General features: G+C 50.2%; 5 protein-coding genes across 6 annotated transcripts in view; 2 read left to right on the top strand and 3 right to left on the bottom strand.

Moving 5' to 3' along the window:
- The window catches only part of ACSF2 (acyl-CoA synthetase family member 2), a 37,699-nt gene extending 34,392 nt beyond the window's left edge, over positions 1–3,307 (bottom strand). The window contains exon 1 of the mRNA XM_068209572.1: positions 3,188–3,307. Within this exon, the coding sequence (XP_068065673.1) occupies positions 3,188–3,276 (89 nt within the window). The 5' untranslated portion in view covers positions 3,277–3,307. The remainder of the gene's footprint in view (positions 1–3,187) is intronic.
- A 2,860-nt stretch (positions 3,308–6,167) lies between these two features.
- On the top strand, positions 6,168–10,507 carry LRRC59 (leucine rich repeat containing 59). Its single transcript, XM_068209567.1, has 7 exons — positions 6,168–6,429; positions 6,765–6,824; positions 7,343–7,501; positions 7,807–7,911; positions 8,486–8,558; positions 8,986–9,159; positions 9,705–10,507. Exons 1-7 carry the CDS (start codon positions 6,325–6,327, stop codon positions 9,947–9,949), a joined length of 921 nt encoding a protein of 306 aa, XP_068065668.1. The 5' UTR covers positions 6,168–6,324; the 3' UTR covers positions 9,950–10,507.
- Positions 10,508–11,948: 1,441 nt separating this feature from the next.
- Positions 11,949–16,703, bottom strand: EME1 (essential meiotic structure-specific endonuclease 1). Of its 2 annotated transcripts, XM_068209565.1 has the most exons (8): positions 16,013–16,703; positions 15,802–15,929; positions 15,532–15,624; positions 14,984–15,105; positions 14,657–14,789; positions 14,020–14,135; positions 12,808–12,997; positions 11,949–12,460 (listed from the first exon to the last, which is right to left on the bottom strand). In XM_068209565.1, exons 1-8 carry the CDS (start codon positions 16,686–16,688, stop codon positions 12,284–12,286), a joined length of 1,635 nt encoding a protein of 544 aa, XP_068065666.1. In that variant the 5' UTR covers positions 16,689–16,703; the 3' UTR covers positions 11,949–12,283. The 2 variants fall into 2 exon arrangements, with proteins under 2 accessions (XP_068065666.1, XP_068065667.1); XM_068209566.1 differs by lacking the exon at positions 12,808–12,997.
- A 150-nt stretch (positions 16,704–16,853) lies between these two features.
- MRPL27 (mitochondrial ribosomal protein L27) lies at positions 16,854–20,124 on the top strand. The gene is made up of 4 exons (XM_068209570.1): positions 16,854–16,904; positions 18,357–18,479; positions 19,203–19,270; positions 19,703–20,124. The coding sequence occupies exons 1-4, from the start codon at positions 16,883–16,885 to the stop codon at positions 19,907–19,909; spliced, it is 420 nt and encodes a 139-aa protein (XP_068065671.1). The 5' UTR covers positions 16,854–16,882; the 3' UTR covers positions 19,910–20,124.
- A 467-nt stretch (positions 20,125–20,591) lies between these two features.
- Positions 20,592–26,523, bottom strand: LOC137485209 (uncharacterized). Its single transcript, XM_068209569.1, has 5 exons — positions 26,354–26,523; positions 25,619–25,740; positions 23,624–23,722; positions 23,001–23,165; positions 20,592–21,619 (listed from the first exon to the last, which is right to left on the bottom strand). Exons 1-5 carry the CDS (start codon positions 26,439–26,441, stop codon positions 21,473–21,475), a joined length of 621 nt encoding a protein of 206 aa, XP_068065670.1. The 5' UTR covers positions 26,442–26,523; the 3' UTR covers positions 20,592–21,472.
- Positions 26,524–26,737: the final 214 nt, after the last annotated feature.

The raw sequence follows: 26,737 nt of genomic DNA, 5'->3' as shown, positions 1-26,737 counted from the left end.
TCATCTCAAGGAGCTAAGCAGGTTCAGCATTGGGAAAAATAAACAACAAAAGGTCATCACAAAAAGAGACTGGAGAGAGGAAGAAATACTACAAAATTTAGATTGAGAAAATTCAATCAGAATACAAAGTGTCCAGCTGAAACAGTCTCCTCTCTGCAGTCAAAGAGGTACTTGGACAGCTCTGCATTCCCAGTGAAAAAGGGAATATCTTGCACTGTCATGTCTTGGCAAAGCCAAGATCAGGCTCTCTGGGCTGTCTCATTATTTTCCAGACGTGAAGAGCCAAAAAGTTTCACTGACTTTTCAGAACCAGACTTTTACACTAGATGCAAGAAGGCACAAAGCTCCAGGTTTCATGGCTTGGCTTCCTCTCTACCCCCAAACATGAGGATGAAAGTGCATCAAAAAGCAGTAAAAGATATCATTACAAGGCCAGATGCTGAAAAATACTGAGAAAATACTGCAGTATTTCACACTGTGAACACAGCTTGCTCTCAGAGGTCCCAAGTATTCACATTTTCAAATGAAAGCATCAGCAGCACTGAAATTAGAAGCTAAGAAGGCTAAGGTATCTCATGCTCATAACCCAGAGTCACTGACTCCTCTCAAAGCACTAATTCACATAATATCTTCAAATGCATTAAAGCAAAATTCTCAGCTGCCATAAAGTCTGAGCTGCCTGAATCCCTTAATTCTGGTCTGAAATTGACATGTGCTTCAGCATTTCTGTATCACTTTGGCAGTGGCAGAAGTGAAAAGTGTGGGATAAAACACAGCAGCCTTTTGGAAGCACTGGGGGTCAGGAGTGGAATGAAGGAGGCAGACACAAGACATGTTCATTATCAGCAGCATTATGCTGGAAATCACATAGGGCTGGTCTCCCTCCTGCCTACAGCCAGCAGCAAGAGTATGCATCTGATCTGAGAGAATGTATCAAGAGACCGCTTGAAAGAAAGGATCCAAAGGATTTTGAAATAATCTCTGTGTTCATCTTTGTTACAGAAAACACGTAATTCACCCTTCACCTCTTCCTACAAAGTATCTGGTGCTGCTGGAGATAAAACAAGACCATGGTTGATATTACACCAGCTCTCATTTCCCTGACTCAGCCAAAGGAGAGCAGATAAAACTCTGCTTGCTCTTGGGTGTCAGCACTGTAAATCACGGCTTTTGGAGAGCACATGCCTTTTGTTAGCACATTTCAGCAGCAAGACAGCCTGCAAATGAGCCAGCCCTTTTGTGGGCTGTTCCCACAAAACTCCAGAACCCTCAAGTTCAGCAACACAGCGAAACAGAAAGACATCAGAGATCTGGGAAAAATGCATCCTCCTCCTCTTCCCTGCAAAAGGTGGGAGAGCAGCCAAATCCCAGCAATCCCAGAGCTCTTCTGCCTGATGGCAAGAAGCAGAAATCGTAAGACTGAAGCAAGCACTCTGGGCTAATCCTAGGAACTGTTGGTATTTTTCTCTGAACAGCTCCAACCAAAGCCTGGAGTTGTTGACGTAAGATAACCAGCTCTATTTTCACCTTTAACTCTTTATCAGTCTCTACAGAAATTATCAAAAGGGATGAGAGAGAAAACAAGGGAGTGTAACCTGCTGTCCCCTTTGTAATGTGAAAGACACTGACCTGCCCTGTGTTGCCATCACATCAGCACCTGTGGGAAAGGCCCTGCCTTCCCAGAGCTTGGGAGCTGTCCCAAATACAGAGTTCATACTTGGAGAGGTTCACAGATTCTGCCAGTTCCTTTGCTCATGGACATCTACCAGGAGCATCTCTCCCCAAAGCAAGAGATTTTGGGTCTTTTCTGTAATATGACTGCAATTAAAGGGTGGTGAAAATTAACTCTGCTCTTTCCTCACTTGCGCTTTATTCTGTTGACTAAAGAGTTAATCAGATACTTACTACTTTTTTTAAATTATTATTATTATTTTCATTTAAGGAGAGAGCAAGTTCACAGGGTTTTCAGACTCCTTCTGCAGCAACATTGTGGTTTTGTTTTGCACTGTACCTCTCTGCTCTCTGCACTCTCCCTGCCAAAAGGATAAATAAGCCTAGGAGCAGAATTTAATAAACTTTTTTTATAACATTACTAGAAAGAGTTTGTTCTCTAAATACATGCTCTCTCTCTCCAAGGGCTTTGTGTTTTTGTCCCTCAGTTTCAGTTCTGGGCTGGAGTGAGCTGCAGTGAATGCTGTCATGCTTCCCTTCTGATCCTATTTCCTAAGAACAGATTCTGAGAAGGCAGTCTTCACACACTTATGATGAAGTGGCTTCAACACCTCACTCCTAATGTCAAACCAGCTGAAAAAACCCACCTAAAACTTGTCTGTGAAAAACAAGGAATGGCCCACCCAGTTCTTAGAATTGCTCACTGGAAGTCATTCATCCCAGTGACAATTACTCTGAATATCAGCTAATCCTTCAGAGCCTTTCCTAAAGCCAGATACTTCCCACTGCTGGTTTTTTTGTTTGTTTTTTTTTTTTTTAACATGAACTTGCTCCAAGAGGCAGCACTGAAGAAAAGCAAGGCAAAGAACTGGCCTGACTTCCCAAGCCCCAGAGCTTCTCGGTGTCGCAGACCTGCTCGGTCACCCAGCTACCTGGGGGCTGCAGGACCACAGGGGAACAGGGACACTGACGGCAAGTCAGAGCCCTGAAGGAGGATGGGGAAGCCATTCGATACATTTCACATTGCTGCAGTCCAGATGGAGCTGCTGCACAAAGTTCAGCCCTTGCCATGCCTTCACTCCCTTTCGCCGGCTGTTCAGGGCTCATCCCTGCCCCTGGCCCACTCCCAAGCTGGGGCGAAGCAGATCCAGGGGATACAGCCTGCCTTCTGCCACTCTGGAGGGGTTTTAGGGGAGCCAAGGGTTACACACTGAGGTGAATATGCCCTCCCTGCATGCAGCCACTGGCCTAGCTGGACACCCACAGCACTCTGCAGCTGCCCTATAGTCCCTGTCCCCCACCACGCATGGTCTCTATCCTCTGCAGCCTCTGTGCCCTACTGCTCCCCAACCCCAGAGCCCTCTGCCCCCTACAGCCCCCACACCTTCTCATCCGCAGCCCCCTATCCCCTTTAATTCCCTTATAGCCCCAGTCCCCTACAGCTACCCACCCCCTACATCCCCACAGTCCTCTACCCCCTAGAGCCCGCACCTCCCGTTCGCCAGCCCCCCCCTACCTGCCCGGCGGGGCTCCCCGCTGCCCGCCTGCCCGGCGCAGGAGCTGCAGCCCGTGCCGGGCCAGTGCTGCCAGACGGGCCACGGCCATTCCTTCAGCGGCAGCAGCACCCGAGCACCCGCCGGGACCCCGCCTGTCGCGGCTCGTTCTGTCCCGGCCCGGCCCGTTCCGCCGCTCGGTGCCGGGGGCGCAGCGCTCCACGGCCCGGCCCCGCCCCGGCCCGGCCCGGCCCGCCCGCGGCTCCCCGCGGCTCCCCGCGCTCCCGGGACCATTCGCCGGCCGGAAGGAGGCACCGGGGGGAAGGGAAGCAGAGAAAGCGCCAGCCCTGCCCGCTCCGCGACAGGGAATGGAGGCTCAGACGGAACCCCCAGAGTCCGGCCGGGCACCTGCCCCATCCTCTGCCGATCCCCAGCCCAAGCTGTCCACCACAGTTTCTTCCCTGTACATTCCCGGTGCATTGTCTCTTCTTGAGATAATGGACAGGCCTGTTCCATCAGCCTGACCCAACCACTGTTACACCCCGAATAAGCCCCTCCACTCAAATGAGTAGAGACGGACTTTGGTGCAATACAACCACCATTATTTGCCTCCACCTGTCTCCACTTGTTACCACTCGGTGCCCGAGCCCTGTGACTCCAACTGGCCCCCAGTCCTATCCCATCAATGAGTTATCAGCGCCCCACTAACACCTTTAGGCACTCCCTGTGGAGGAGAAGAGACCAGCTAGGAACTGCAGAGCTACTCCAGGGCTGGGCAGGCTGAGACCCCCTCACCTAAGCGCAGAGGTGTGGGCAGGCACCAGGTAAGGAGTGTGGTGCTGCTGAGCTCTGCATCAGCACTGATGCTGAAGAGGTGACACAGTGTATCTGTATCACAACAAGCACAATGGTGCTGACAAAGAGCATAAATATCAACCTCAGAATGGTAAATTTCAGACATCAAAGCCAAAAATGTGCTTGAAACAGAATGAAATACCAACTGCCACTAGATCTGTAGTGTCTGACGCTTTTAGAAATGAAGGATTTTCCCCAATGTGCATCTAGTTCACAAGGAATTTGTTTGGTGGCAGCAGTGACAATGTCTTCTCTGTTAGGGAAAGGGAGACTTTTTTCCCTTGAAATGTGAAAAATTTGCCTTGGCTGCAGAGGGCAGCCAGAGATCTTCCGAGAGTCTGGGAATGGTCTCCAAGCCCAGGCTGGCACGGTCAGCTCAGGCCCAGTAAGGATCATTAGATCACAATTAGATCGACTGTGTTCATCCCACTTCCCTCGGCATTTCCTGATCCCTTCTCCTTGCTAATGTTCTTGCAACCCCTAGCAGAGTGCACAGATGCACCCTGTGCTATGCTTTGTCTTTGTCTTGTGGAGCTTTAGAGTCTTTCTAGCCTACATGCATGGATACCTCTTCCAGTCAGTCCCACTGAACTCAGCAGCGAGGTGAGTTTCTGGATTCCCACAGGGGATGTAAAGCTGTGTGACATCTGTGGCCAGAAGTTGTCCTTCCACCATTTGCCAGAGCAGAGCAACTACCTTTGTGCTGATGGAGCATCAGAGCTCTCAGCTCACAGAGTAGATGTGCTGCAATAGTGAAAAGATCTTTGCAATGTCCCAAACATCACAAATAGCACAGAAGTCATGCTGTAATCCCAGTACCAGGTAACACTAATTTGGCTCTGCCCCAGGCTCCTTTCTCTTTCACTGACTTTCTCCATAGAGGAGAGTGTTCTGCTCCTGTGGGACTGGAGCCTTGGGAGCAAAGCAGGAATATCCATTAAGTGTCCCTCCTGTGAAGAGACATTGTGGGGTAATGTAACAGCCCAACTGAGAGGGAATTCAGCCCATGGATTATGGAGAGTGTGGATAGATATAAGCAGCTGTATTAGATATTGCAGAACAAGGTGTACATCCCTGGGTTTCTGTTGGGATTATTGGCCAAAACCGGTTGGTTCTCTGTGTGGCAGTGAGTGTCAGGTGATGTGACTGGATGCAAAACCTCCTCTGCCATGGGTCTTGGCTGGGAGTTCTCCTGCCTTCTCTAGGGCTGTTTCATGTAGCCCAGATCTAAACTCCTGCCAACCTGGCCAGGGTTCCAGGGCTGCTGGGACAGCTGCAAGGATGCCCTGAGCTGTGCCAGTGTGTCCCAAAATAGGCTCTCCCACCCGGTGTGCAGGAGGCCAACCCACACCCAGAGCTGAGGTATTTATTTACAGTTCTGCACTGGATGGCAAATCCACAAAGCCAGCATGACAACTGTCAAAACTTTTGACTATTTATATATTTTAGCAAAAAGGCATTAATGTTCATTGGCTACGAGTTACCTAGTTCTCATATCAATTAGTATTCTATCTTCCAATGCTTAATGATTTTTTTTTGCTTCCCATGCTAATTAGTCCACAGTCTTGGTCTCTCTCTTCTTTTGGGTTGGTGGGTTGCTTGGTGGGGGGGGGGGGGGGGGGGGGTCTGTGGCCATGAGCAGGTGGTCACAATGTGCCCCTGACAGAACTACCTTTTACCTGCTTGCAGCTGATTCAACACAATTACTGAGTCAGCTTTATTAGTTTCTTCCTTATCTTGGGGATTCTGCCTAATGTCCTTGTAGCCCATAAATCCTGCATTCCTTGTTCCCGCTATCAGTAGTACATCCTTCTTCCCAAGCTTTGTTAACCTCCCATTAAGTCTGAGATCATCGGATCAAGCCTTAAACCCTAACAAGACAATTCTACCAACAAATAATTCGTCTTTCTAAGCGCTTAGCGCTTATTAGCTGTTCTCTGCTTCGGGGATTAAATCTCCTTTCTTTTTGCTTAGGTTTGAAAGTACACAGAGATCAAACATCAGATAACATTCTTTCTGAAGACAATTCGTAGGCGTTTTGCGGCGCCGGTGCCGGTGCCGGTGCCGGTGCCGGTGCGGGCGGTGCGGCCCCGCTCCGGGCCGGCAGCGGGCGCGCTCGGCCCCGCGGCGGCGGCTGGCGGGGCCCGCGCAGACGTGGCCGCGGAAGTGGGTGGCGGAGCCGGGCCGTGCCACGCCGGGACGGGACGGGCTGGGCTGGGCTGGGCTGTGCTGAGCCGCTCCGAAGCGAACCGCGCCGCCTCGCCGTGCCGAGCCGCATCCCCCGTGGGCAGCCGCCGACGGAGCCATGTCGCGGGGCAGCGGGAAGGGGCTCAGCCTGAAGGACAAGCTGGACGGGAACGAGCTGGACCTGAGCCTCTGCGACCTGAACGAGGTGCCGGTGCGGGAGTTGGTGAGTCTCCGGCCTTAGGCCCCCGGCGGGGGTGGGAACCGCCTCCCGGTCCCCGGGAAGGAGCAGCGTAGGGGAGGCGGGTGTGCTGGGGGCCTGCAGGTATTTAAAGCAGGGAGGTTCGGTGTCCCGCGGGCCCGGCAGCCGCCGGTCACTGCTGTCCCGGGATAAGAACCTTTTTGGACACAGAGATGGATCCGGAGATGACGTGCCCTCGGAGCAGCCGCGGGGGATGGACAGACTGACGCGGGAGGAACCGCAGAGGCCGAAGCAGAACAGGTGTCAGAGGGGGTCGGGTGAACCTCCATGTTCATTCAAGTGCCTTATTTATCTTTCAGGCCGCTCTTCCGAAAGCTACTGTCTTGGATTTGTCCTGTAACAACCTCATTTCCTTGCCGGTAAGGTGCTAGAGAGCCTCTGTGGGGATGGGACTGCTGGGAAATATTTGGAAAGATAGCTGGTGCTTCAGTAGAAGCTCACCAGGCACCGTGGAACTGGCACTTTCGCTGCCCTGGGGTGGCTGAATGACTCAGTTGTCAGTGACAGGTCAATGCTGGCAGTGGATTTGTCTGAGGCAGGAGAGAGTACAAGGTTGAACTGTGTGAAGATTGCAGTACATTCCTTACAGAGCATCCCCAGGTGAATACAGAGGAGTTTCATCAGCAGTGGAGACTTGGGTTTGTTCCTGTCATATTGTCATCCATAACCTTCTCAGTCTGTCTTATCTGTTCCACTGTGTCTCACCTCCATCTTCCAAGGCAAAGGAGGAGAGCAATTTTCCTCCATCACAGTCCTGTAGTAAGTCAAGGATTTGTGCCTGATGTGAGGTGCAGGCTGTCTCCACGTACTTCCCACTTAGGTTCTTCCATAAAGGTGCTGACCAGCTTTCTCTGGGTTTTCTTTGTTTGGGTTTTAGTCAGACTTCTGCAGTTTGATGCATCTGGTGAAACTGGATTTGAGTAAAAATCGGTTGCAGCAGCTGCCTTTGGACTTTGGCCGCCTGGTCAATCTGCAACACTTGGACCTTCTGAACAACCGCTTGGTCACCCTGCCAGTCAGCTTTGCACAGCTCAAGGTAAAACTGTTTGCTGGGCAGTTATGTAAAGCTTTGGGATGCAGCCCAGGGTCTTGTGATCCTGCTCAAGTTGATTTCTCTGGTAAAGCATCCGTCCTGCTGACTACTCATTCCAAAATTCAGCCGGGTCTGCACCACAGGTCAGTGAAAATCCTCTCAGTCTATTGAAAACATCTCTGCTCATCTTCTGTACCTGTTTCATTCCTGTGAAAACTAAGCAGTTCTTTGCTTCTGCTTTGGATCTCTTAAATAATTCCAAGACTGCTGTGCTCTTACAGCCTCCCCTTTGTTGTGCCTTTTTGCAGAACCTGAAGTGGCTGGATTTGAAGGACAATCCCCTGGATCCTGTCCTGGCTAAAGTGGCAGGAGACTGTCTGGATGAGAAGCAGTGTAAGCAGGCTGCTGTCAAGGTAAGGAGTCGCTTTTTATTCTAATTTTTTTTTCCTTTCATGGCTTTGCCAGTGATTCTTCCTCTGCTTAGCAAGCTGGGCATCTGCTGCAGGAGCCTGAAGTTTCTTCAGGAGTGAGGTGCAGATCCACTGCACTGACTGCCCTATTGCTGTAGCTGTGGAGAGCAAACACCTGGCTGAGGAGGATGCTTCTCCATTAGTGGAGTTAAGAGAGGATTAAATGCTGGTTCCCAAGAAAATAGAGGCATAGTCAGACATAATAATCCATGCATGTGCTGATAGTACAAAAAACTCTGGAGACATTCTGGCAAACATAAATAGAAATGTTCTGTGATCCTCTGTATCACTGAGCACCAGTTTGCCATGTTTGTTTTTAATGGGAGTATTTGTTTTTTAACAACAGAGACTCACACAAGTTGTGAGTTCTTTTCAGTGCTGTAGCTGTAGGGATAGGTGAGGGTAGGGGGTCAGCCCCAGCTGCCTGTTCTAAGCCATACACCATCTGTTCTGTTCTGAACTGACTGTGCCACTAGGCTTCTGCATAGCCCTCAGGTTGTTTTCTTGGCTATTTAAGGTACTGCAGCACATGAAAGCAATCCAGTCTGAGCAAGATCGACAACGGCAGCGGAAACTCCAGGCAGAGAGAGGTAGGGACAAAGAGCCCCCACGTGCTGTGTGCTGAGAACTGCTTTTGGTCTGTCTAACACATCCAAACATTCTGACCACCAACTAATAAACACATACTAACACATACTTGTAGCCACCCAAACCCAAAGTGCTCAGGGAATAGCAGGGTAAAAGGGCTGGAGGGAGAGATATAGCAGGGGGGTAGTGTATGTGATTTCTTGGTCTCAGGAATAGTTGAATCTCTAGATGGAATGTGCTATAGGTTACCTATAAAACATGAAAGAAAAGCACAGCAAAATGCAAGGTATGTAATACTAAATAAAATTATAAAAAATGAGGATAGTTGTTTAATTGGTTTCCTCATTCCAGTTGGGATAATAAGGTAATAAGGAAAATGGCAATGACAACCCTTTACATAAAAGGGGAAAACTTGCTGTTAACCCCCAGAAATGGAGAAGAAGCGTGAAGCAGAACAGCGAGCAAAGGAGGCTCTGGAGAGAGAACTGCGGAAGCGAGAGAAGGCAGAGGAAAAAGAGCGCAGAAGGCGGGAGTACGATGCTCAGAAAGCTGCAAAACAGGAGATGGAAAAGAAAACAAAAAAGGAAACAGTGCACACCAGAAGTAAGTGGTGTCCATTTTGGGTGGGATTGTGTCAGGTTTCATTGTCATCAGATTGTGATGCTGCCCAAATTGCTTTCATGCAGCCCACATACTGGGAGAGTGGGAGATGGTGGGAGACAGTAGGGTGGAACTTACAGGAGTTCTGAGAAACTCTGCTGCTGTGCCCTTTTCCCCTTTTCCTGTGTTCCCATGAACTGTGGAGCTACAAGTCAGGAAGTTCTCCAGCTGTTCCTAATGAGAACTTCCCTCCACTCATTTTTTTCCTAAGTCTACTGAGCTACATTTGCATAATCAGATCTTGTGCAACACAGAGGTGCTTTACACCCTCTTCACTGCTGCCCGTGAAACTGGATCTAAAACTTTTCATTCTAAGCAGTTACATCCTGCACATCTACTTATTCATTAGAGCTAAGTGATGAAAATTCACAAAAAAAGCCAAGTGCAGCAGAGGATTAAGTCTTTTACTTGAACAGTTTGTTTGTGAGGATAGCCTGTTATAGTTGATTAATTCCTCACAATCTGTCCCGTTCATGTTCTCACTGCAGAGCCGGCCTCCAGCTCCCGTCCCCCTCAGCCCCCCCGGCACAAGCCCTCGTGGTCGCGGTCGGTGCTGAGGGTCCTGCTCTTTGTGCTGTTCTGCATCCTCTGTGCTCTGGCTGCCTGCAAGCTGACAGAGCTGCAGCATCAACCTCTGTGCGTCAGCGTGAACACCCTCTACGAGGATGTGGTGGCTGCTCTGCAGAACCACAAAACCCTGCAGAACATGCTACAGCACAACTCGCACCAGTGATTGTCCTGGATGGGCACTTGCTTCGTCAGCATCTCCTTCCACCTTCTACGCAGCCAGAATTCCTATGGAATTGTGTTCTGATGAAACTGCTTTGAATCAGTCAGCGTTGGTTTGCTGGTCCACTCCACAGAGCAGAGCTATTGTTCAAACTATCTTTGTTGTGCATGTCTCTCAGTTGGCCTGTAACTCCCATTATTTGTGCACGTTAACCTAAACTTGTTACCACTCCTTGCCTCCAAGTTGTGTCCACCAGGATTGTGAGGTACAGGAAGCTGACAGTCTATGGGAATGGGAACAAGCAGCCCTCACATCATCTGGAGGAGACAGCTGTAGCTGTGAGCTAGAGGTGGAAGGTTTTTAATACACATCCATTCCTTGCTCTCATTTCTGTTCGTGCTAAAAGTGGTGGTAAGGCTGTATGGGAATAAAACACTAAGGCCCCACTCCAAGACCAATTACAGGCATGTAGGATGGCTGTGCATCCCTATGTTGGAGCAAAGAGGCTGACGTGCTATTGAAAGAAGCTGAAAATTTTCAATACAACAGTTTTCACAGCAATTTGTCTGAACTGGATGTTTATGTTGTTAACATAGTTTTAATTTTAATTAGGCCTTTTAGGAACAGCCACAAATGATTCCCAAGTACATGGGAATAATTCCTGCCTGCTGCAGCTGCAGAAGCAGCACTGGGTGGCACTGTGGGAGCACTGCTGGCAGGAAAAGGGGAAGCCTGGGCTGGGGGAAGGCTGGGAGGTTTGGTGGTTTGCACCTCAAAAGGAAAACTCACCTCTGCAGTAGTCTGTAAATTATTTAGAATTTCCTTTAAAGTTACTAAAATAATCAATTTTAATATTTCCTTAACTTCCATCAAGCAGAAGTTTTTCATAAATTTAAGGCCTTTGTGAGTACTTAAAATGAAATGCAAGTTTCAGAGAATATCTGTGCTACAGACTCCACTGAGACATTCTACACTGGTCTCCAGAATCGTTCCCTCTTCTCGTACCTGGGATTATTACTGCCAGGAGCAGTGCTATGGGGAAATCATCCCAGCAGTAAACCTTCATTTTTCTGTAACCCAATGGTAAGACTGTGGTTCCATGAATGTCACACAGGAGAGAGCAGCAGCGCAAGTATCAGATTAAAGGAAGGAAAGGCTGCCTCTGCCTTAGGAGCGTGCATGTTTTCAAAGCTTCCTTCAAATACCTTTAAGCTTTGCTTTGGGTGTCTAACTCATCCCATTCTTCAAAATATCCTTACTCTCTATCCAGAAACGTTCAGGAGAATTACAAACAGCATCTAAAGCAATGTTTCCTCCATGCAGCATCCAGATTCCTTCCTGCCAGCATCCAGATGAGTGTTGCATGGGTTGGCGAGCATGGGTTTACACAGTTTATAGGTTCAGGTCAGCAGCACTTCTGGTCAGGCCAGGGCTCCAGCTGGATGCCTGGAATGAGTCGGGCAGGTATGGATTTTTCCATGGGAGGCAGCAGGGTTCCAAAGAGTTAACTTCCATACATGGGATGCAGTTTAATTCTCTGAGTGCTCATCTCAGAAATGCTGTTACAAAAACCCTCAACTGTCCTTGTGTGCACACAAGTGCTGATGCCTGCATGGACAGGCCGTGGTCCCCAATCTAATTAAAAGGAAGATTTTTCTGCCAACTGTTTAGACCTCATAATTCCAGCACATATAATCAGATTTCAAGACCTTCTCTAGATTAAACCGTCTGGAGACTGAATCAGAGCACTCTAAACTTGTATCTGAAAATTAATCTTACTCATTCCCATCTGCTGCAGTGGAATAATGTTTTGTGGTGTAAAGTTCTTTCACCTCACTAGAGCAGGTGCTGCGGGGGGCAGCACCATGTTGCTCCAGCTTCAGAATTTGTCCCAAAGGAGGAAGAAGGTAAGTCCTTGCAGTTCAGGAGAGCAACAGGAAGTATTCCTTTCAACAGAGGACATACCAGGCTATATTCAAGATGCCATGTTAAGAAGCAAAGGTTATTCTTCAAAATTGTTTATTTTATAGAAAGACAAATTAAACAACATCAGTACTATAAGCTGTGTGCGACTCATGTGCTTAGGGAAGATGTTCACCATCTTTCTTGTGTAAACTCCTGCTATTCAGCAACTTTATCCAACTTTTTTCCTGCCACAGTAAAGTCTAAATGTGCTTCAAGTCTTTAAACAAGGATCAGTGAGTGTTATCTTAGCACTTCTTCACAGAAGAAAACTGAAAACTTGACCAGACAAATGGTAAAAACCCTTATTCCCTGGAGCTACCCAGTGAAATCCAAAACCGAACACTTAACAAACAGTACAACTCTTTCCCTGTGCTACCCAGTAAAATCCAGACAGAGATCAGGATCGTGGGAAGTCATCTGCAGATATACGCGTCGGGACAGTTCCGGCCCAATGCGCCGGGAGGTGGCCGTCACCCCCTCCCCACGGTGCACAGGGATATTGGCCAGCATGTTCTCCCGCTCCTGGTCCGAAGAGCATCTCTCGTAGGCCTAAAAGTAACACAAAGGCAACAATGGGATCACCCGCTTGCATCCATTGCTCAAAAAACCAATCAAAGCTATGCACCTGTACCTGCTCTGCCCTTCCACATTTTCCATTCATTTTTCACCTGGTCTCTGCCCAAATCCCATCTGTGAGCTTGGAGAGGGGAGCCAGTGATTTTCCTCATTGGGAAGCCTTAACAGTGGGTGCCAAGGAATTGGTTCCTTTGCTAACTTACTGAACCGTTCATGCAGAATCACTGTGTCTAATTTAATACTGATTAAATTACTTCTTCCACTCCCTGCATGAGCTGGCTGCCTGCACACAGTGCTGGGTATCCCTGAGGCATCCTCACCTGGATCAGAAGCTGAGGAGAAGGGTAGGCAGACACGACAGCCTCAGCCATCTCAGAGCTGACACGGTTAAACTGCTGTATCTGCCTCTTCCAAACTTTCAAGAGACCCTTTCCGGAAGAATCCACCTTCACCCCTCTGCAACAGTCCTTCTCCAAGTAGAAAGAGAACCCTGTGTTCTCTCGCTCTCGCCTAGGGAGAACAAGGAATGAGGAAGCAAATGAGACAATGAGGCTGTGAAGAAAATCCTGTCCCTGCCATCTGTAGTCACAGAGCCAGAGTGCCGTCCCTCACCTGAGCTGTCAGAGACACAACTGCCATCAAAGGAAACATGAATAATTTGACCCTGTTTTCTTCACAAGGAGTACCAACTTCTTTAAGACCCAGATTGCTACTGAAAAAGAAACAGTCCTGTAGTCAGCAGCAATCCTGACACAAGCCAACTTGCAGACAAAGTGGTAAACAAGAATTCGCCTTATGGCTGTCAACCATAATAAAGCACTTTTAGATGTCATTTTAATGACAGCTCATCTCTTGTCATGGCTGACATGAAAATCCAGCAGCTGCTGTGACAGGAATGCCAGGATTGCGTGAGACTGCACAAGATGGCTTTCTTAGCTATCACTATGCAACAAGCTGCTGTCCTCCCTTATCAATGGAAAGAGTCAAGTGGTTCATTCTCAGGCATGTCTCTTGGTTACACACTAAAGAAAAGCTGGCACTCTAAGAGCCAACCCTACTTGCATTCCCTTCCCACTCCAAAAATCTGACCCAGAACAAGAGCTCTACTTGATGTCAAGGCTCCAGTGTGACACCTGAAGGTGGTGAGGCACCAGAACAAATTGCCCAAAGAAGATGCAGATACCCAAAGAAGTTGTGAATACTCCGTCCCTGGAAGTGGTCAATGCCAGGCTGGATGGAGTGCTAAGCAACCCAGTGTAGTGGAAGGTGTCCCTGCCCATGGCATGGGGTTGGATTAGGTGATCTTTAAAGTCCCTTCCAACCCAAACCAGCCTGTGACTATGAAACTAGGGTCTATCCCGACCCCTCTGTGGGCAGGACATCAATTTCAAGAACAAGTCCTGTGTTGAAGGAGCTGCAATAGCAGATGCTGTCACCTGCATCTTTAAGAACCATTAGACCCAGTGTTGTACCTGCTATTCCTTCCCAGTAGCTGAAAGTGCACCCTCTCCAAACCTCCTCTGCTTACTCACTTGTATGGTGCCTCAGCCACAGCTTTTGTGAACATAGTGGCATACTCCCCAAGCTCCTCACTGCTCTCAAAAATGCTGATTTGGACTTCTGTGCTCAGCTGCAGATCCACCAGGGCCTGTATCACCATTGGGAACAACAAATGGCACAATCAGTCTTGTTGCATCAAATTCCATTTTTGTCTGAAGCATAAAAGGGTCACAAACATCCTGCTGTAGGACAAGAACCTTCACTCTCTCTCCATTTTGGGAACAGTTAACTTAAGGCACTGAAGTATTTAGGGGCAGTCTGTCTCCTGACAAGTTATTATCACCTCGGTGTCCTCTGAGCTGCCTCAGCTCCTCTGTGGCTCTTGTTATGAACAGGCCACCACCAGTGGGCTTTGCCAATGGGCCATGAAGGGCAAGAGGTGCTGAGACTGACATCAGTATCCAGGTGAATGAGACACATCAGTCTGTGTGGGAACAGGTACATGACTGAGCAGTGGGGTGCTGAACCCAAAGAGCCCTGTCCACAGACTGATGGACTAATGAATAATGAAAGCCATGTACTCCCACCCAAAAAACTGCGTGACTGGGCCAAATGTTCAAATACTGGGAGACAAGAGATGATGGCTGCATGTGTTTTAAAAGCACTCACTTCTTTTACATCCATTCTGGATAAGTCCAGGCCAGCATCCTTAACCTCTTTTTTACTCCTTTTTCCCCATTTGTCTTGATTCCCACTTGCTGCTGTCTGTCGCAGCCTTTGTTTTGGCTGAACTTGGAGAGACCTAAAAAGAGTAAAGTAGGACTGGGGTGACAGTCTGTTTGGACCTTTGCTTCTGTTTCTGTATAAAAAGTAGTGGAACAGTTCTGGGAATACCTCTTATATGCCAGTCTTTGCTAGTAGGAATTAACATAAACACCTATGGCATTTTTCAAGGCCAGAGAAAACACAGAAACATTTGGAGGGAAGAAGTCTGACCTGAAATAATTTTCTACTCCAACTACGGCCAGAGCCAGAATTCTCCCAGGCATTTTCTCCATCATATGAGATACATAGCTCTGCAGGGTCTCCTTCTGCTTTTCTGCACAGCCATCAGCATTCTACAAAGATGAATGGGAAAAATAAGGAGTTAAACCATTTTGAGGTATACAAAGAAGCACAGCAAATTATGACCCTGGTTGTAGGTCTGCAGATGAGTCTTCAAGTTCACCCTTGCTCTTCAGGGCAAACAGGCAATACTTGATCCCATGTAAAGTTAGAGCAGAAAGAAGGAGAAAAAAATTAAACCCACTTGATCTAACAATGTAACTCTTCAGAGGAATGTGTGAAAAATTTTAACTAGCGAAGAAAGCTTGTCAGAACTTTACATTGTACAGCCCATTAATGGCTTCTACACCCAGATTTCTGTTTCAGTGAAACCCTGCATTCCTCCCACACCAAAACCTTCCTTCCACTAAGAGGGATGACAAAACACCTGTTTTACATCAAGGCATGTTCAGGAGCACAAAAGTCATAATCATCCTCACTTGCTTGTAGCTGTGAGCCATGGACAAAAATTCCTCCAAGCCAAGCAGAACCAGAACATTTGGTTCTTCTGTCCATTCATCTCCTCCTCCCATCTGTTCAGATATGAAAACAAACAGGCCACAGTCTGTTTAGAATTCACTCAGACTCCCACTCAAACCTCTGAGCAGGGAGATTAGAGGGTGTTCACTTGGGTTGCTAAATACAATTACTAATGACTGCACATAACACGTGAGGAAAAGGACAAGATTATCAAAGTTTTGCTCACATACCTGTGATGTCACTGTCTTTCTCCTCCAGGTGATGCTGCAGGGAACAGCGTGGTTCTCAAACACACAGGAATAATTGGCAGCCTGCAAAGCACTAAGGATCTGCTCGCCACCTTCTACCTGTAAGATGACTGAAATCGATGCACGGGTCAGGCCTCCAGAGAGAGGAGACAAAAGTCAGCACAAGGTAGCTGCAGGCTGTGAGGACAACTACCTGGATCTAGCACCACTGTTATGTATTTCTGGCACTCTCCTGGCCGCTGAGCTCTCAGCATCTTGGCAACGGCTCTCTTCCTCTCTTTCTCCTCCTCCTGCTCCCTCCTCTTTGCTTTTTGCTCCTTCCTTCTCTGCCGCGCATTCTGGCAGACTGCCTCCCGTTCCTTCTGACCATATTGTCGCTTCTTGAGAGGCAGCGATGTTTCTGGCCTTTCTCTGCTTACCGGGGGGCTACTAGGCCTGTCAGAGTCGACTGGTAAGGAGCACAAGGAGGATCGCTCAACACTGCGTGTACCATTCTCACTATCACAAGCTATTTCTCCAGACGGCGTCAGGTCTTCCCGAAGCCCTTCGCTCCCAGAAGCCATCAGGTCACCACTAGCACAAAGCCCAGATGCCTCTCCTTTATCACCAGCGCCCAGGCTGAAAGGCTCAGGCTCCGCTCCCACCCTCATCTTGACTCTCTCATGCAAAGGGACGACGTCCATCACCTCTTCATCCACCTCTTCGCTCCCGCTGCTCACTATCTTGACAGCCTCTGCCGCTTCGGGATCAGGAGATGGCGACCGCGGGCGGCTCGGCTCGCCGAGGCATGGGGACGGCTGCAGCAGGTAGGCGAAGGAGGGCAGGGTCTCCTCCTCGCTGCTCTCAGATCCCGACCCGCTCTCCGCCATCTCCCCCGTCTCCTCGGGGGCACCCGCGCCTGCCTGAGGGGAAAGCCCGCGCCGGCCGCTGGTTGGGCCGGAGGCGCGCGCAGTGGGCGGCGATTGGTCCGAACGCGCGCCCTCGCTAGCGTTCGGACCAATCGCCGCCCAGCGCGCGCGCCGCCTCGCCAGCGGGAAGAGGCGGGGGAAGCGGAGCCAGCAAGATGGCGGCGCCGGGGCGGCTGCGTGAGTTCGGGCCTGTGGCAGCTCGTTACCCCCTGAGGGGTAGGGAGCGGCGGTCTGGCCTTGGAGCGGGAGGGTTGAGCTTGGGAGAAGGTGCCCCAGGGAGGTCACCCCGCGGGATGTCGCGCCCCCGGTGGGACGTCACCACTGATACTGCGAGGCCGAGGCTTTCGCCCTTGCCTGGAGCCGAGGCGGAGCTGTGGTGATGGGCGGGTTTGTGTATGTGAAACTGCAACTATACTTGGTCCGTGTCTAATTTCCTGTAAAGCGTCAAGTCTCCGAGGCTTTAATTTACGTAATGGGTCATGTCCTGAAATTAATGGGGTTTTGTACCCTTTCCTCAACGGCATTTCTTAGAATTACGGACAGGTTTGGGTTGGAAGGAACCTTAAAGGTCATCTTGTTCCAGTTCCCTGCCATGGGCAGGGACACCTTCCATTAGACCAGGTTGCAGTAAGCCCCATCCAGCCTGTGCCTGACCACTTCCAGTGGTGGGGCATTTCCAGCTCACTTGAGTGTCCGTGATGATTTAATTAAGTTAAATTAGTGATTTTGCTCAGGTTAAGGAAACAAGATAACCACTGTTCTGCACTAACCTGATGCTTAACGGGCTAAGTAGAGGGATTCAGAAAAATTAGGTTTGTCCTCTAACTGTATGAGAGGTGGTACTGAAGAGATTTTTGAGATAATGATGACTTGGGTTGGGTGGGAATTTAAAGATCACCCAGTTCTTACCCCCTGCCATGGGAAGGGACACCCTTCGCTAGACCAAGTTGTTCCAAGCCCAGATTCAACCTGGCCTTAAACACTTCCCTTAAACTGGGATGATTAATGGAAAAAACTGTGCTCCAGGCTCCCTTTTTGTCACTCCCAGGGCTCTGTATTCCTTCTTAGATCCTTTAATCATAGAATTACAGAATCATTAAGGCTGGAAAAGACCTCCAATATCAGCAAGTCCAACCTTTATGCTCCTTCTGGATACTCCTCAGATTGTGTCTGGCTGGTCATAGATGTTTATATATTTTCCAGAATTGGAGTCTGCTCATTTGTAAGATTTCAGGATGTAACAGTGTAAATAAATGCCATTTGGTCAAAGGGGAAGCTAAAATCACAACCCATCTTTTCTCAAAGCACTGTAAGAGCAATCCACAGCAACCAGACATCTGTGCTGCATTTTACAAGAACGAAAGAGGAATTTGTGCACATCATTTTACATGGTTGCTGAGAGTTTTATTCTTACCTGGGCAGCAGCAGCACTCGAGAGGTGGCCTTTTTTCAAGGAACTTGGGCCATTTTGGTCTAATTTATCTTGGATGTACTTTTTGTTTCTCCCAGGGCTTTCCTTTGCCTTTAATTTTAAAGCCTGTCTTAACTGATACCCTTTACATCTGACAGAAGGAGTTATGTATGATATGGTAGTTTTTCCAGCTGATGGTGTTCTTTCTCCTAACCTAGTTCTAGCCACTCACCATACAAGCCTGGTTGCTGTCAGATGGGCTTCTAAGAAAAGTGGGGGCAGCTCTAAAAACCTAGGTGGCCGCAGCCCGGGGAAACGCTATGGGTTTAAAAAAGTCGAAGGTAGGTCTGAGTATCGTATTTGCATTTCATTGGGTTCTTCACTGCTTCTCCCCCCTGATACGTGTCAGTTGTTGAGTGTTTCAGAAGGAGGTGGGCAGGGCACTTCTGCAGGAGAAAGAAGGGGAGGATCAGTGAAACCTCATGATCAAGGGTTGTTGGTGGGAGGGCAGGGTGAGTCAGCTCCCCCCCTCCAGGAGCCCGCTGGCTGCCAGCCAAAATTGCCTACAGAAAATGTACTTTGGTTCTAACTTTGCCTCTCCAGAGGGCCCAGGAGGAGGGAGCACTGTGGGACACCTCATAACTGCACTGCACTTTCCCCCCACACTGGGTGGAAAAACCGAGCATTTCCATTGTTTACAAAGGAGAGAATTGCAAAGCTTAGCAGGAGTCAAAGTGCAGATTCTTGCAGTTGAGTGCTTAATAATTACTAGCTTTGCTGATGGAAACATATCACTGTAAATGTAACAAATGCCTTCAGCAGCTAGAAAATGCCTTGTACCCTAGAAGCAATCTTTTCTGAGATTTGACTTTTTGCCATGGTCTATCCATTGCCCTTTTATTTCCTGCTAACAGCATTTTTGTTCAGATGCTTTTAACATTTGAAGTACTTTTTCCTTAGAAAATGCCTATAGAAGGCTGGGATTTGTAAATCCTGGAATCATTTGTGTTCTGCCAGGGCTCTGGAAGCTTTCTCTGCAGTCTGACTGTGTCACTCTGTTGCAGGTGCATTTGTCCATGCAGGAAACATTTTGGCTACACAGCGGTTGATCCGCTGGCATCCCGGCGCTCACGTAAGGCCTTTTCTCTCTCTTTGATTCTCAGAGAACAGCAGTCCCCCCCAGAGTCCCACACTCACTGCCTCCTCTCTTTCAGTCTCATTCTTAATGCTCATCCATGTGTTCTGTGGTATTAGTCATAGAGCCTGCTCAGAGCCTCACCTGTGTTCATGGGACTCAGGGAAGGTCTGCAAGTAATTGATATCCCAGAACACTTCTGTGACCTGACTGGGCACTTGTGCTTCAAGGTGGAATGGGTGTCTCATGTCTCATACTGAGTACCATTGCAAACTGGTTGCTGGAAGCAAGTTGTGTGGTTTTATTTTAAAAAATAAAGCAACAGATGCTGTTGAAGCCAGGATATCAAACAAGGCAGACCAATGATCAGATCTGCTTTAATTGTGGATTTCCAGCTTCTCCTTTCTAATGCTCCTCATCCTCTCCCAGGTGGGGATGGGTCGTAACAAGACACTCTATGCCCTGGAGGATGGGATTGTGAGATACACCAAAGAGGTCTATGTGCCCCCACCCCGCAGCAGCGAGAGCAGGGATGTGATCTGCCAGCTGCCCAAAGGAGCAGTCCTTTATAAAACTTTTATCAGTGTTGTCCCTACCACAGAGGTAGGAAGCTTCAAACTTGTCACCATGCTGTGAACCTGCTGTGTCGTGGGCACAGATGGAAAGGACAGACCACTACAGCTATACTGGCATCTGAGGACAAGAGTGGTTCTGAAGATACCGGTTTAGGACTTGGTTTTGTTCCTGAAGTCCTTGTGATCTGTGTTCAGGCACTGAGATCACCTGCTGGCATTTTTAAGAGTGATTAATAAATGCTGTGGGGCAACTGAAGGTCTTGGCTACTCATGGAATGTGTTACCACGGTCATGTATTATCTGAAGAGCCTGGTCTGTTGTGCCATTGGATGAATTCCCTCTACAATCACTCTTGTGTCAGTACTTGTCCTGCTAATAATTCCCTCTGGTTTTGCTCATTTTTAGTCATTACTGTTCTATTTGTACCTTAATTCACAATACTGCAGAACAGATCCTTTTCCACATGCACCTATGCTGTGTACCCAGAAGCTGGATTTTTCCCTCTAGCTCACTCATCTCAATGATTAACTTAAATATCTGAGTGTTCCATTCACTGGCCATGTGAGGCAAATTCACAGGTGTAACCCTGGCCTGGCAAGATGCCCAAATCTGGGCTAGTATTTGAAGCCTCAGCAGCTGGAGGTGTGTGATAAAGCATTATCCAGGATACTCATCCTTTTTATCTTTGAGTCATTATGTGACATTTTTGAGCTTGTATTGCTCAAAATAAAGGAGCCCTAATGTGTTGTGCCCAGACTGATCTCATTTTATCTACAGGTTTGTAAACAATTTGAAACATTGACTCTGCAGTAGAAAACAGGTTATCAAAATCAGTAGTGTAAGGACACTGGTGTTGACATTATTGAGACAATTCTTCTGCTCCGCAGAAGACCAAGTGAACTGGGTCAGCCACACATGTCCACCTGTGTTTCACAGTCTTCATGTAGACCTCCAGCTGTTCAGTCCATGCATCTGTCCTTTCCCAGCCTGCAAATCCAGTCCCATGGTTCATCTTGGTGGTCCATATTTGGGTATAACCCATGGAGCCTCTCCAGATCCGTGTATGGGCTCTGTAGAGAACCACTGTCAGTCACAGAGGCCGTTGGTGCCAGAGCATGCAGCAGTGCTCCAAAGCACATCCCTTCTGTCACTCACAGGTGAGGATTTCCACCTGGCAGGCAATATAGATACAGGAAAACACTTGATAACCTAAGAAACGGGTGAAGCAGCACAATACCACCAGTGCCTGAGGTCTGATCCTTTGTACAGCCAGCAGTGCTGCCTCTCAGAGATCTGAAATGCGGCTCTTGAGGAGCTCAGGCCTAGCAGTCTTCCCCTTGGCTTTTCCCTGTGCAGCTCCCAGCAGCTAGACCTTTGCCTTTGGTATTTGCCAGAGTGAGCAGATGTCCCTGGTTCCTCTGCTCAGCACAGTACCCAGCAATGGCTTTGTGGTTGTTCTTGTGCTGCAAGAGGGATGTCACTGATGGCTGGGTTGGTCTTGCCTGTGTTTCAGCTGATTGTGGATCTGGGTGAAGGTTTGGCCATTCGCTGTGGAGGAAATTGGTATCCCAGGCACTTCTGTTGCTGACAGCACGGGAAGCAGCAGTACACTGAGGCCAAGGCCTTACACTGCAGTGTTCCGCTGAGTCTGGTAGCTGAGGGGGGCATGGAAAGGGTGTGGAACACCGTGTCTGTCCAAGGTCTCTGAGCTTATTCCTGTTCCTGAGAAAGCCGGGGGATGTCTCAGAGCATGCTCATAAGGAGGTGGCATCTATTGAGGAGAGAGGAAGAGCATTACAGTGGATCAGAAATAACCAGGAGATTATCCCACCTCTTCTTACAGAGCAGATGAAAAGGCTCACAACTGCCACTAGACTGAAATTAAACCCCTACGGTCCCCCAGCGCAGCCAGCTGTAGGCTGGGGAACACCTGGAGATGAGAGCATTGGTCTGGAACATGGCACAAATCTGCTGAGAGACTGAGAGACACATTCTCCCCTCACACTCCTGCTCTTCCCTGTTCCCCTTCAAGGGCTTGGCAGAAGGCAGAACAAAAGTGACTTTTTTTGGGAGAGGGCTGTCATTTGTTTTCCCTTGACTAAAGAAAAATTACTGGGATTCACACAAGTACCTACAAAACCGGTGTTGTGCCCAGGTTTTGGCAGCAAGTCTCACTACAGAGAGAGAGGAACCTCTAGGCTTGTCACATTTTTTTTTTGGCAGAGCTGGGCTAGCTTTCTCCCCACAGGTGACAGAAAGTGGCATGACGATGTTGTGGAAGAACTTCCTCAACAGGAACAGCTTTACTCTCCTGTGCCCTCAATGCCCAGGTTTCATAGAAATACAGAATGGTTTGGGTTGCAAGGGACCTTAAAGATCATCCAGTTCCAACCCCTGCATGGGTAGGGACACCTTCCACTATATCAAGCCGGAATTTTTCAGGCAGGTGTCAGATATAGCTCCAAACACTGAGTTGCAAGGGCTAACTATGCCAGGCTTTATGGTACAGCTTTAAGAGCTCAAAATCCAGGTAAATCAGTGAACTTTTAATGCTTTACTCAAGAGTTTCAGAAGTTTTTGTCCTGCTTTAGACAATGAGGTCTCTGAATGGGAGCATCTTAGGATGCTGCCACAGGACCTATGTGGCAGGATGCACTCACTTTTCCCTTTTACATTGTGGGAGTGCAAGTCTTAAATATGGTAACAAGCAAAGCCTCCTGCTCATAAATAAACCATAAACACTTCAAGGTAATACCAGGGGGTCTCCCCAGGAGTGTCCTGCAGAGAGATGGAAGCAAGAACCCATTAAAGCCTTAGAGATCCAAAAATAACACTCACAGCCTGGACTTGTATGGAGCAGGTGATCTGAAGAGCCTGCCCTTTCTCTGTGGGGCTCTGCCCTGCCTCCTGGTACAGGCATTTCTGCAAATGCACTGGGGGAGGGGAGATGGATCATTAACCAGCACAGATGTACACCAAAGGAGCCTCCTGATACACTTCGTGCTTTCCCAGAGATAAAAGCTATCAGGGAGGCAATCACAGAGCACAGAGTCCTCAGCTACCACCAGCTGTGAAGCAAGTCACAGATACGACCTACAGTGGTGACTGCCATGGGCTTCTGCCTGCCCCACACTGCAGGGAGGGGAGCTCACCTCCTGGGATGACTCTGCCCACAGCCCAAACCTGTCGGCAATCATCTGATGGATTTCCCGCTGGCGATCTTTCTTCCGCACGCTCTCGTAGCTGGGCAGGCGGGGCTGCTCCCAGGACGGGAGCTGGTATGTGCTGGGGGGTCCGACACAGAAGAGCTCGTCTCCCTAGAAATGTCCATCCCCAGAAAAGGGTCAGTGTGATGGTGGTTCTCATCACTAGAAGTTTATGCCCTGGTGCAACCTTGAGTTAATTCAGGGTTCAAAGCTGTAGGTAGTTGTAGGGTCCTTTGAACACCCAGAGAGGATATCCACCCTCCCACGGGGCAGTTACGCCATGACCTGCACTGCAGGATCCCAAGCCCCCAGGATCTACCACTGGCACTTCATGCACAAACACCTCAAGGCACTGTGGTATCCTCTGCAATATTCCTTCCCTCCACATGCTGCCTACCCCCGGGGTTTTTACATACTGGCAGCACTTCCCAAAGTTGTGGGATAGCACCAGAAGATGCTGCCCAGCACCTTTTGCCCCAGGCAAACTCCATAACCAGAGTCTCTCTCCAAGCCCATGGGCACCTTTGCTATCATTCCCACCCAGCTCCCAGCAGGGACCCTGCCATCACCTGCATGCCGGGGTTTTCAGCAGTGCTCTCCAGCCGTGAGGCTCCACGCTGGGGTCCCACCAGCTGCTGGCTGCTGCTGAAGTAGGACGGGGGGTGGTCCTGGAATAAGGAGGACATGAGCAAAGCCAAAATCCCTCCCATCCTTCCCAGCAGAGAGCAGAGCTCAACCAGCTCTCATGGGACAGCAGGACCCTGGCAGAGGAAGAGTTGCTCCTTCTGCCCAGGTGGCTTCTACAGCTCTCGCTGCTGGCAGTAGCCCCCGCCTGTTCAGTGACACCAGCAGCTCCAGCACATCTTCCCTGGCAGCACAGGGTCTGCTCCTAGGGCTGGAGCCAGCTGGAGCAGAGCACAGACAGAGGGACAGTCTGGGCCCCAGGGCAGGGTTTCACTGAAAATCAGCGGAACCATCTCTTTTTGGGGTACAACAAAAAACAACCCAAATATTCTGCTGATGTAGATAAGAGCTCCATCACATGCTCAGGGTTACAGAATTTGTTAGCTCCTATCTACTGAGCTTGTCATTTCAGGATAATGCAGCAAGCAAATCTACAGGGCAATAGTTTTGCTGTTCCCAAGCTGTCTTGCTCCAGTTAAACTGGATTCCCTGTCAAGGCGTTGAGCAACAGTGAGCAGAAATCCCGTTCACAAAGAACAGCCCCTCGAGCCAGAGCCAGGACTTGAGCCATGGCTGTACCTTGCTCTCAGAAAACCCCATCTCTGCCAGCAGAAACCAGCCCAGAGACTCCCAGAGCAACCAGGGCTGTGCAGGGAGGACTATGAGGATTTATTTTTGCTCTTAACAATCAAGGAACTATTTGTCTTGGCCCTACAGCACAACTACAGAATCTGCAGGAAAACAGCACCCAACTGTTGGTTCAATAACTCATGAGCAAAACCAGTGCAACTATTCCTGCCCAAAAGCTGCCTCACACACTACAACTGCTTCTCTTTTTCTAAAGGAAATACGTTATATGTTCTCTTTCCTTACATAATTCTTTGCATCCATCCTTCCTCACAGTCCTTTGCTAAAGGCAAGATGCCTTCTTGAAGTTTCCACCTCAGAGCTCAGGGAGCATCCCACACTGCCTCAGAGAGCAGCTCTACAGGGCAAGGGAGCACAGCAGCAGAGCCCGCTCCCAATGTGTACCATGGGCAGGCAACAGGAGGGAAGAGAGGGAAAGGAGTGGAGACAATCAGACAAGGGTACCATCAGTGCAGCCTATTTCCACTGTGATTTCAGCTGGGGACTTCCCAGCCTGTGCTGGACTATTAGATTTGCCTTTCATAGCACTAGTCTCTCCACCTCTTGCTAGTGAGGCTGAATGTCCACTCTTCTCCTAGGGACTGCGAAGTGGTACTTGCAGCCCTCCCCTCAAAAGCCATCCTTGCAGCTCTGGAGACTGAGCTTTCCCCAGGCAGTCACTGCCACAAAAGCAACGCTGGCTACACACACTGCTCTTTTTCCATCAGCTTCCCTAGTTGAAAGCCAGCCCTAGGAAATTACAGATGTGAGCGAAAGGGCTTTGTGTTTCACTGCTCCTTCCCCAGGAGCTGTGTACAAGAGAGCCAGTTGTCAGGGATGCGGGTGGCTTTGTCTGCCTTTGCCCTCAGCTTCCAGCTCCCCTCCCTGCTGGGCCCCTTCCTATAAAGCACAGCCCGACCCCACACGACTGTGCAGGGGGAGGAGAACCTCCCTCCCGAGCTATGTGGAGAGCAGGGAAGCCTGTTAGCCTTGGAGATACAACCACAATGGCACAGCCAGGCAGGACTGGGTGGGTGGATGGATGGATGGATCTCTTGGACAGAGTGGGAGCAAGGAGGTGGCAAAGCCCAGTTCTGCTCGGAGGACCCACGTCCATCAACAATCCCATCCAGGCTGCAGGACAGTAACCTGCGGTGCAGCCCCACAGACCCAGCCCAAGGGAACAGGAGCTTAGGGGACAGAGGGGGACTCGTGGGCAGGAGGAAGAGAGGAAGAACTCGGAGGACACTCACATACTGGCTGGGGGTCTGGAACAGGCGGCAGGAGCAGAGGAATTGGCAGCACATGGGGTCCCGGTGGTACAAGAGCAGCAGCAGGATAAGGATCGCCACGATGAAGACGGAGGTGGACACCGCTGCCAAGAGACGGGAGAGGTGAGAGAGCCGATGGTTCGACGGGCCCGCGGGCCTCCTCCTGCCGCCCGCTCTAGCCCCGCGGCTGCCGCTTTGAGAAGCCCCTGAGCAGCCGATTCCACCTGCTCCCCGTGCCAAGAGCGCTAAAAGCCCCTTTGTGTCCAGCATCTCTCTCCCTACCAGATGGTGAACAACCTGCAGAGCCAGGAGGGGCTCACCCCATCCTGGACAGCGGCGGCAGGGACTGCCCCGCGGGGACCAGCACCGGCGCCCACCGTCTCTCGCCCGGAGCTCTCGGCTCCCTCAGCACCACGGCAGGGCGCCGGTTCGCCAGTGTTCGGTCTCCCGGGAACGCGTGGCTCTCCCCCGAGCCACCCGCAGATCCGCGAAGCTCACCCGCACCGCCGGCCCCCGCCGCCGCTCCGCTCCGGCCCCAATCCCCGAGACAGCGGAACCCCCCGGATCAGGACCGGCTGCCGCAGCGACCGCTCCTCCGCCCGTCCCCAGGTATCGCCTTATCGGCACAGCCCGGGAGGCACCGGCAGAGGCCGAGCCCGCCCGGTGGCCGCCCCCGCTTCGCTCCCGGCACCGCCGGAGCCCCCGCCCGCCACTCACTGGCGGCGATGACGATGGCCAGGACGTTGTTGTCCATGCTGGCGCTGGCGCTCGCTGTGTGGCCCGAGGCCTCTGCGGGCTGCGCCATGCCGACCCCACCGCCGACAGCCCCTGCCCGCCGCCCGCGCCCCACGGCCCGCGAGGGGCGGGGCGGGGCGGGGCCCCGAGCGAGCGGGCTCAGCCGCGGGGCTCCCGGGGCTCCCCCTTCGGACACACGTCAGGGCCAGCCCAGCTCAGCCGCGGGTGCCCCGGCCTCGTGCCGCGATTAGCAGAGCCCAGCGGTGCCGGCCGAGCGGCAGCCAGGCCGCGGGTCACTGCCGGGATCAGCGGGCACGGGACAACCCCAGCGCTGCCCCGCTCCTGCAGAGGGAAAGCTGGCCGGTG

This window comes from Anomalospiza imberbis, chromosome 19 (assembly GCF_031753505.1).
Source record: "Anomalospiza imberbis isolate Cuckoo-Finch-1a 21T00152 chromosome 19, ASM3175350v1, whole genome shotgun sequence".
Taxonomy (NCBI): domain Eukaryota; kingdom Metazoa; phylum Chordata; class Aves; order Passeriformes; family Viduidae; genus Anomalospiza; species Anomalospiza imberbis.
Note: the sequence above shows the minus strand (reverse complement) of the source record. Positions and strands in the feature narration are given on the sequence as shown.

Excerpts from the sequence above, each read along its gene's own strand:
- LRRC59 (XM_068209567.1), top strand. The coding sequence starts at position 6,325 with ATGTCGCGGGGCAGCGGGAAGGGGCTCAGCCTGAAGGACAAGCTGGAC. Across the intron at positions 6,430-6,764 it reads AGGTGCCGGTGCGGGAGTTG|GCCGCTCTTCCGAAAGCTAC; the intron begins GTGAGTCTCCGG and ends TTTATCTTTCAG. Across the intron at positions 9,160-9,704 it reads GGAAACAGTGCACACCAGAA|AGCCGGCCTCCAGCTCCCGT; the intron begins GTAAGTGGTGTC and ends TTCTCACTGCAG.
- EME1 (XM_068209565.1), bottom strand. The coding sequence starts at position 16,688 with ATGGCGGAGAGCGGGTCGGGATCTGAGAGCAGCGAGGAGGAGACCCTG. Across the intron at positions 14,136-14,656 it reads CCAGAATGGATGTAAAAGAA|GCCCTGGTGGATCTGCAGCT; the intron begins GTGAGTGCTTTT and ends ATGGTGATACAG. Across the intron at positions 12,998-14,019 it reads GTGGCTGAGGCACCATACAA|GCGAGAGCGAGAGAACACAG; the intron begins GTGAGTAAGCAG and ends TGTTCTCCCTAG.
- MRPL27 (XM_068209570.1), top strand. The coding sequence starts at position 16,883 with ATGGCGGCGCCGGGGCGGCTGC. Across the intron at positions 16,905-18,356 it reads GGCGGCGCCGGGGCGGCTGC|TTCTAGCCACTCACCATACA; the intron begins GTGAGTTCGGGC and ends CTCCTAACCTAG. Across the intron at positions 19,271-19,702 it reads GCTGGCATCCCGGCGCTCAC|GTGGGGATGGGTCGTAACAA; the intron begins GTAAGGCCTTTT and ends ATCCTCTCCCAG.
- LOC137485209 (XM_068209569.1), bottom strand. The coding sequence starts at position 26,441 with ATGGCGCAGCCCGCAGAGGCCTCGGGCCACACAGCGAGCGCCAGCGCC. Across the intron at positions 23,723-25,618 it reads TCCAGACCCCCAGCCAGTAT|GACCACCCCCCGTCCTACTT; the intron begins GTGAGTGTCCTC and ends TCCTTATTCCAG. Across the intron at positions 21,620-23,000 it reads GGGCAGAGTCATCCCAGGAG|ATGCCACCTCCTTATGAGCA; the intron begins GTGAGCTCCCCT and ends TCTCCTCAATAG.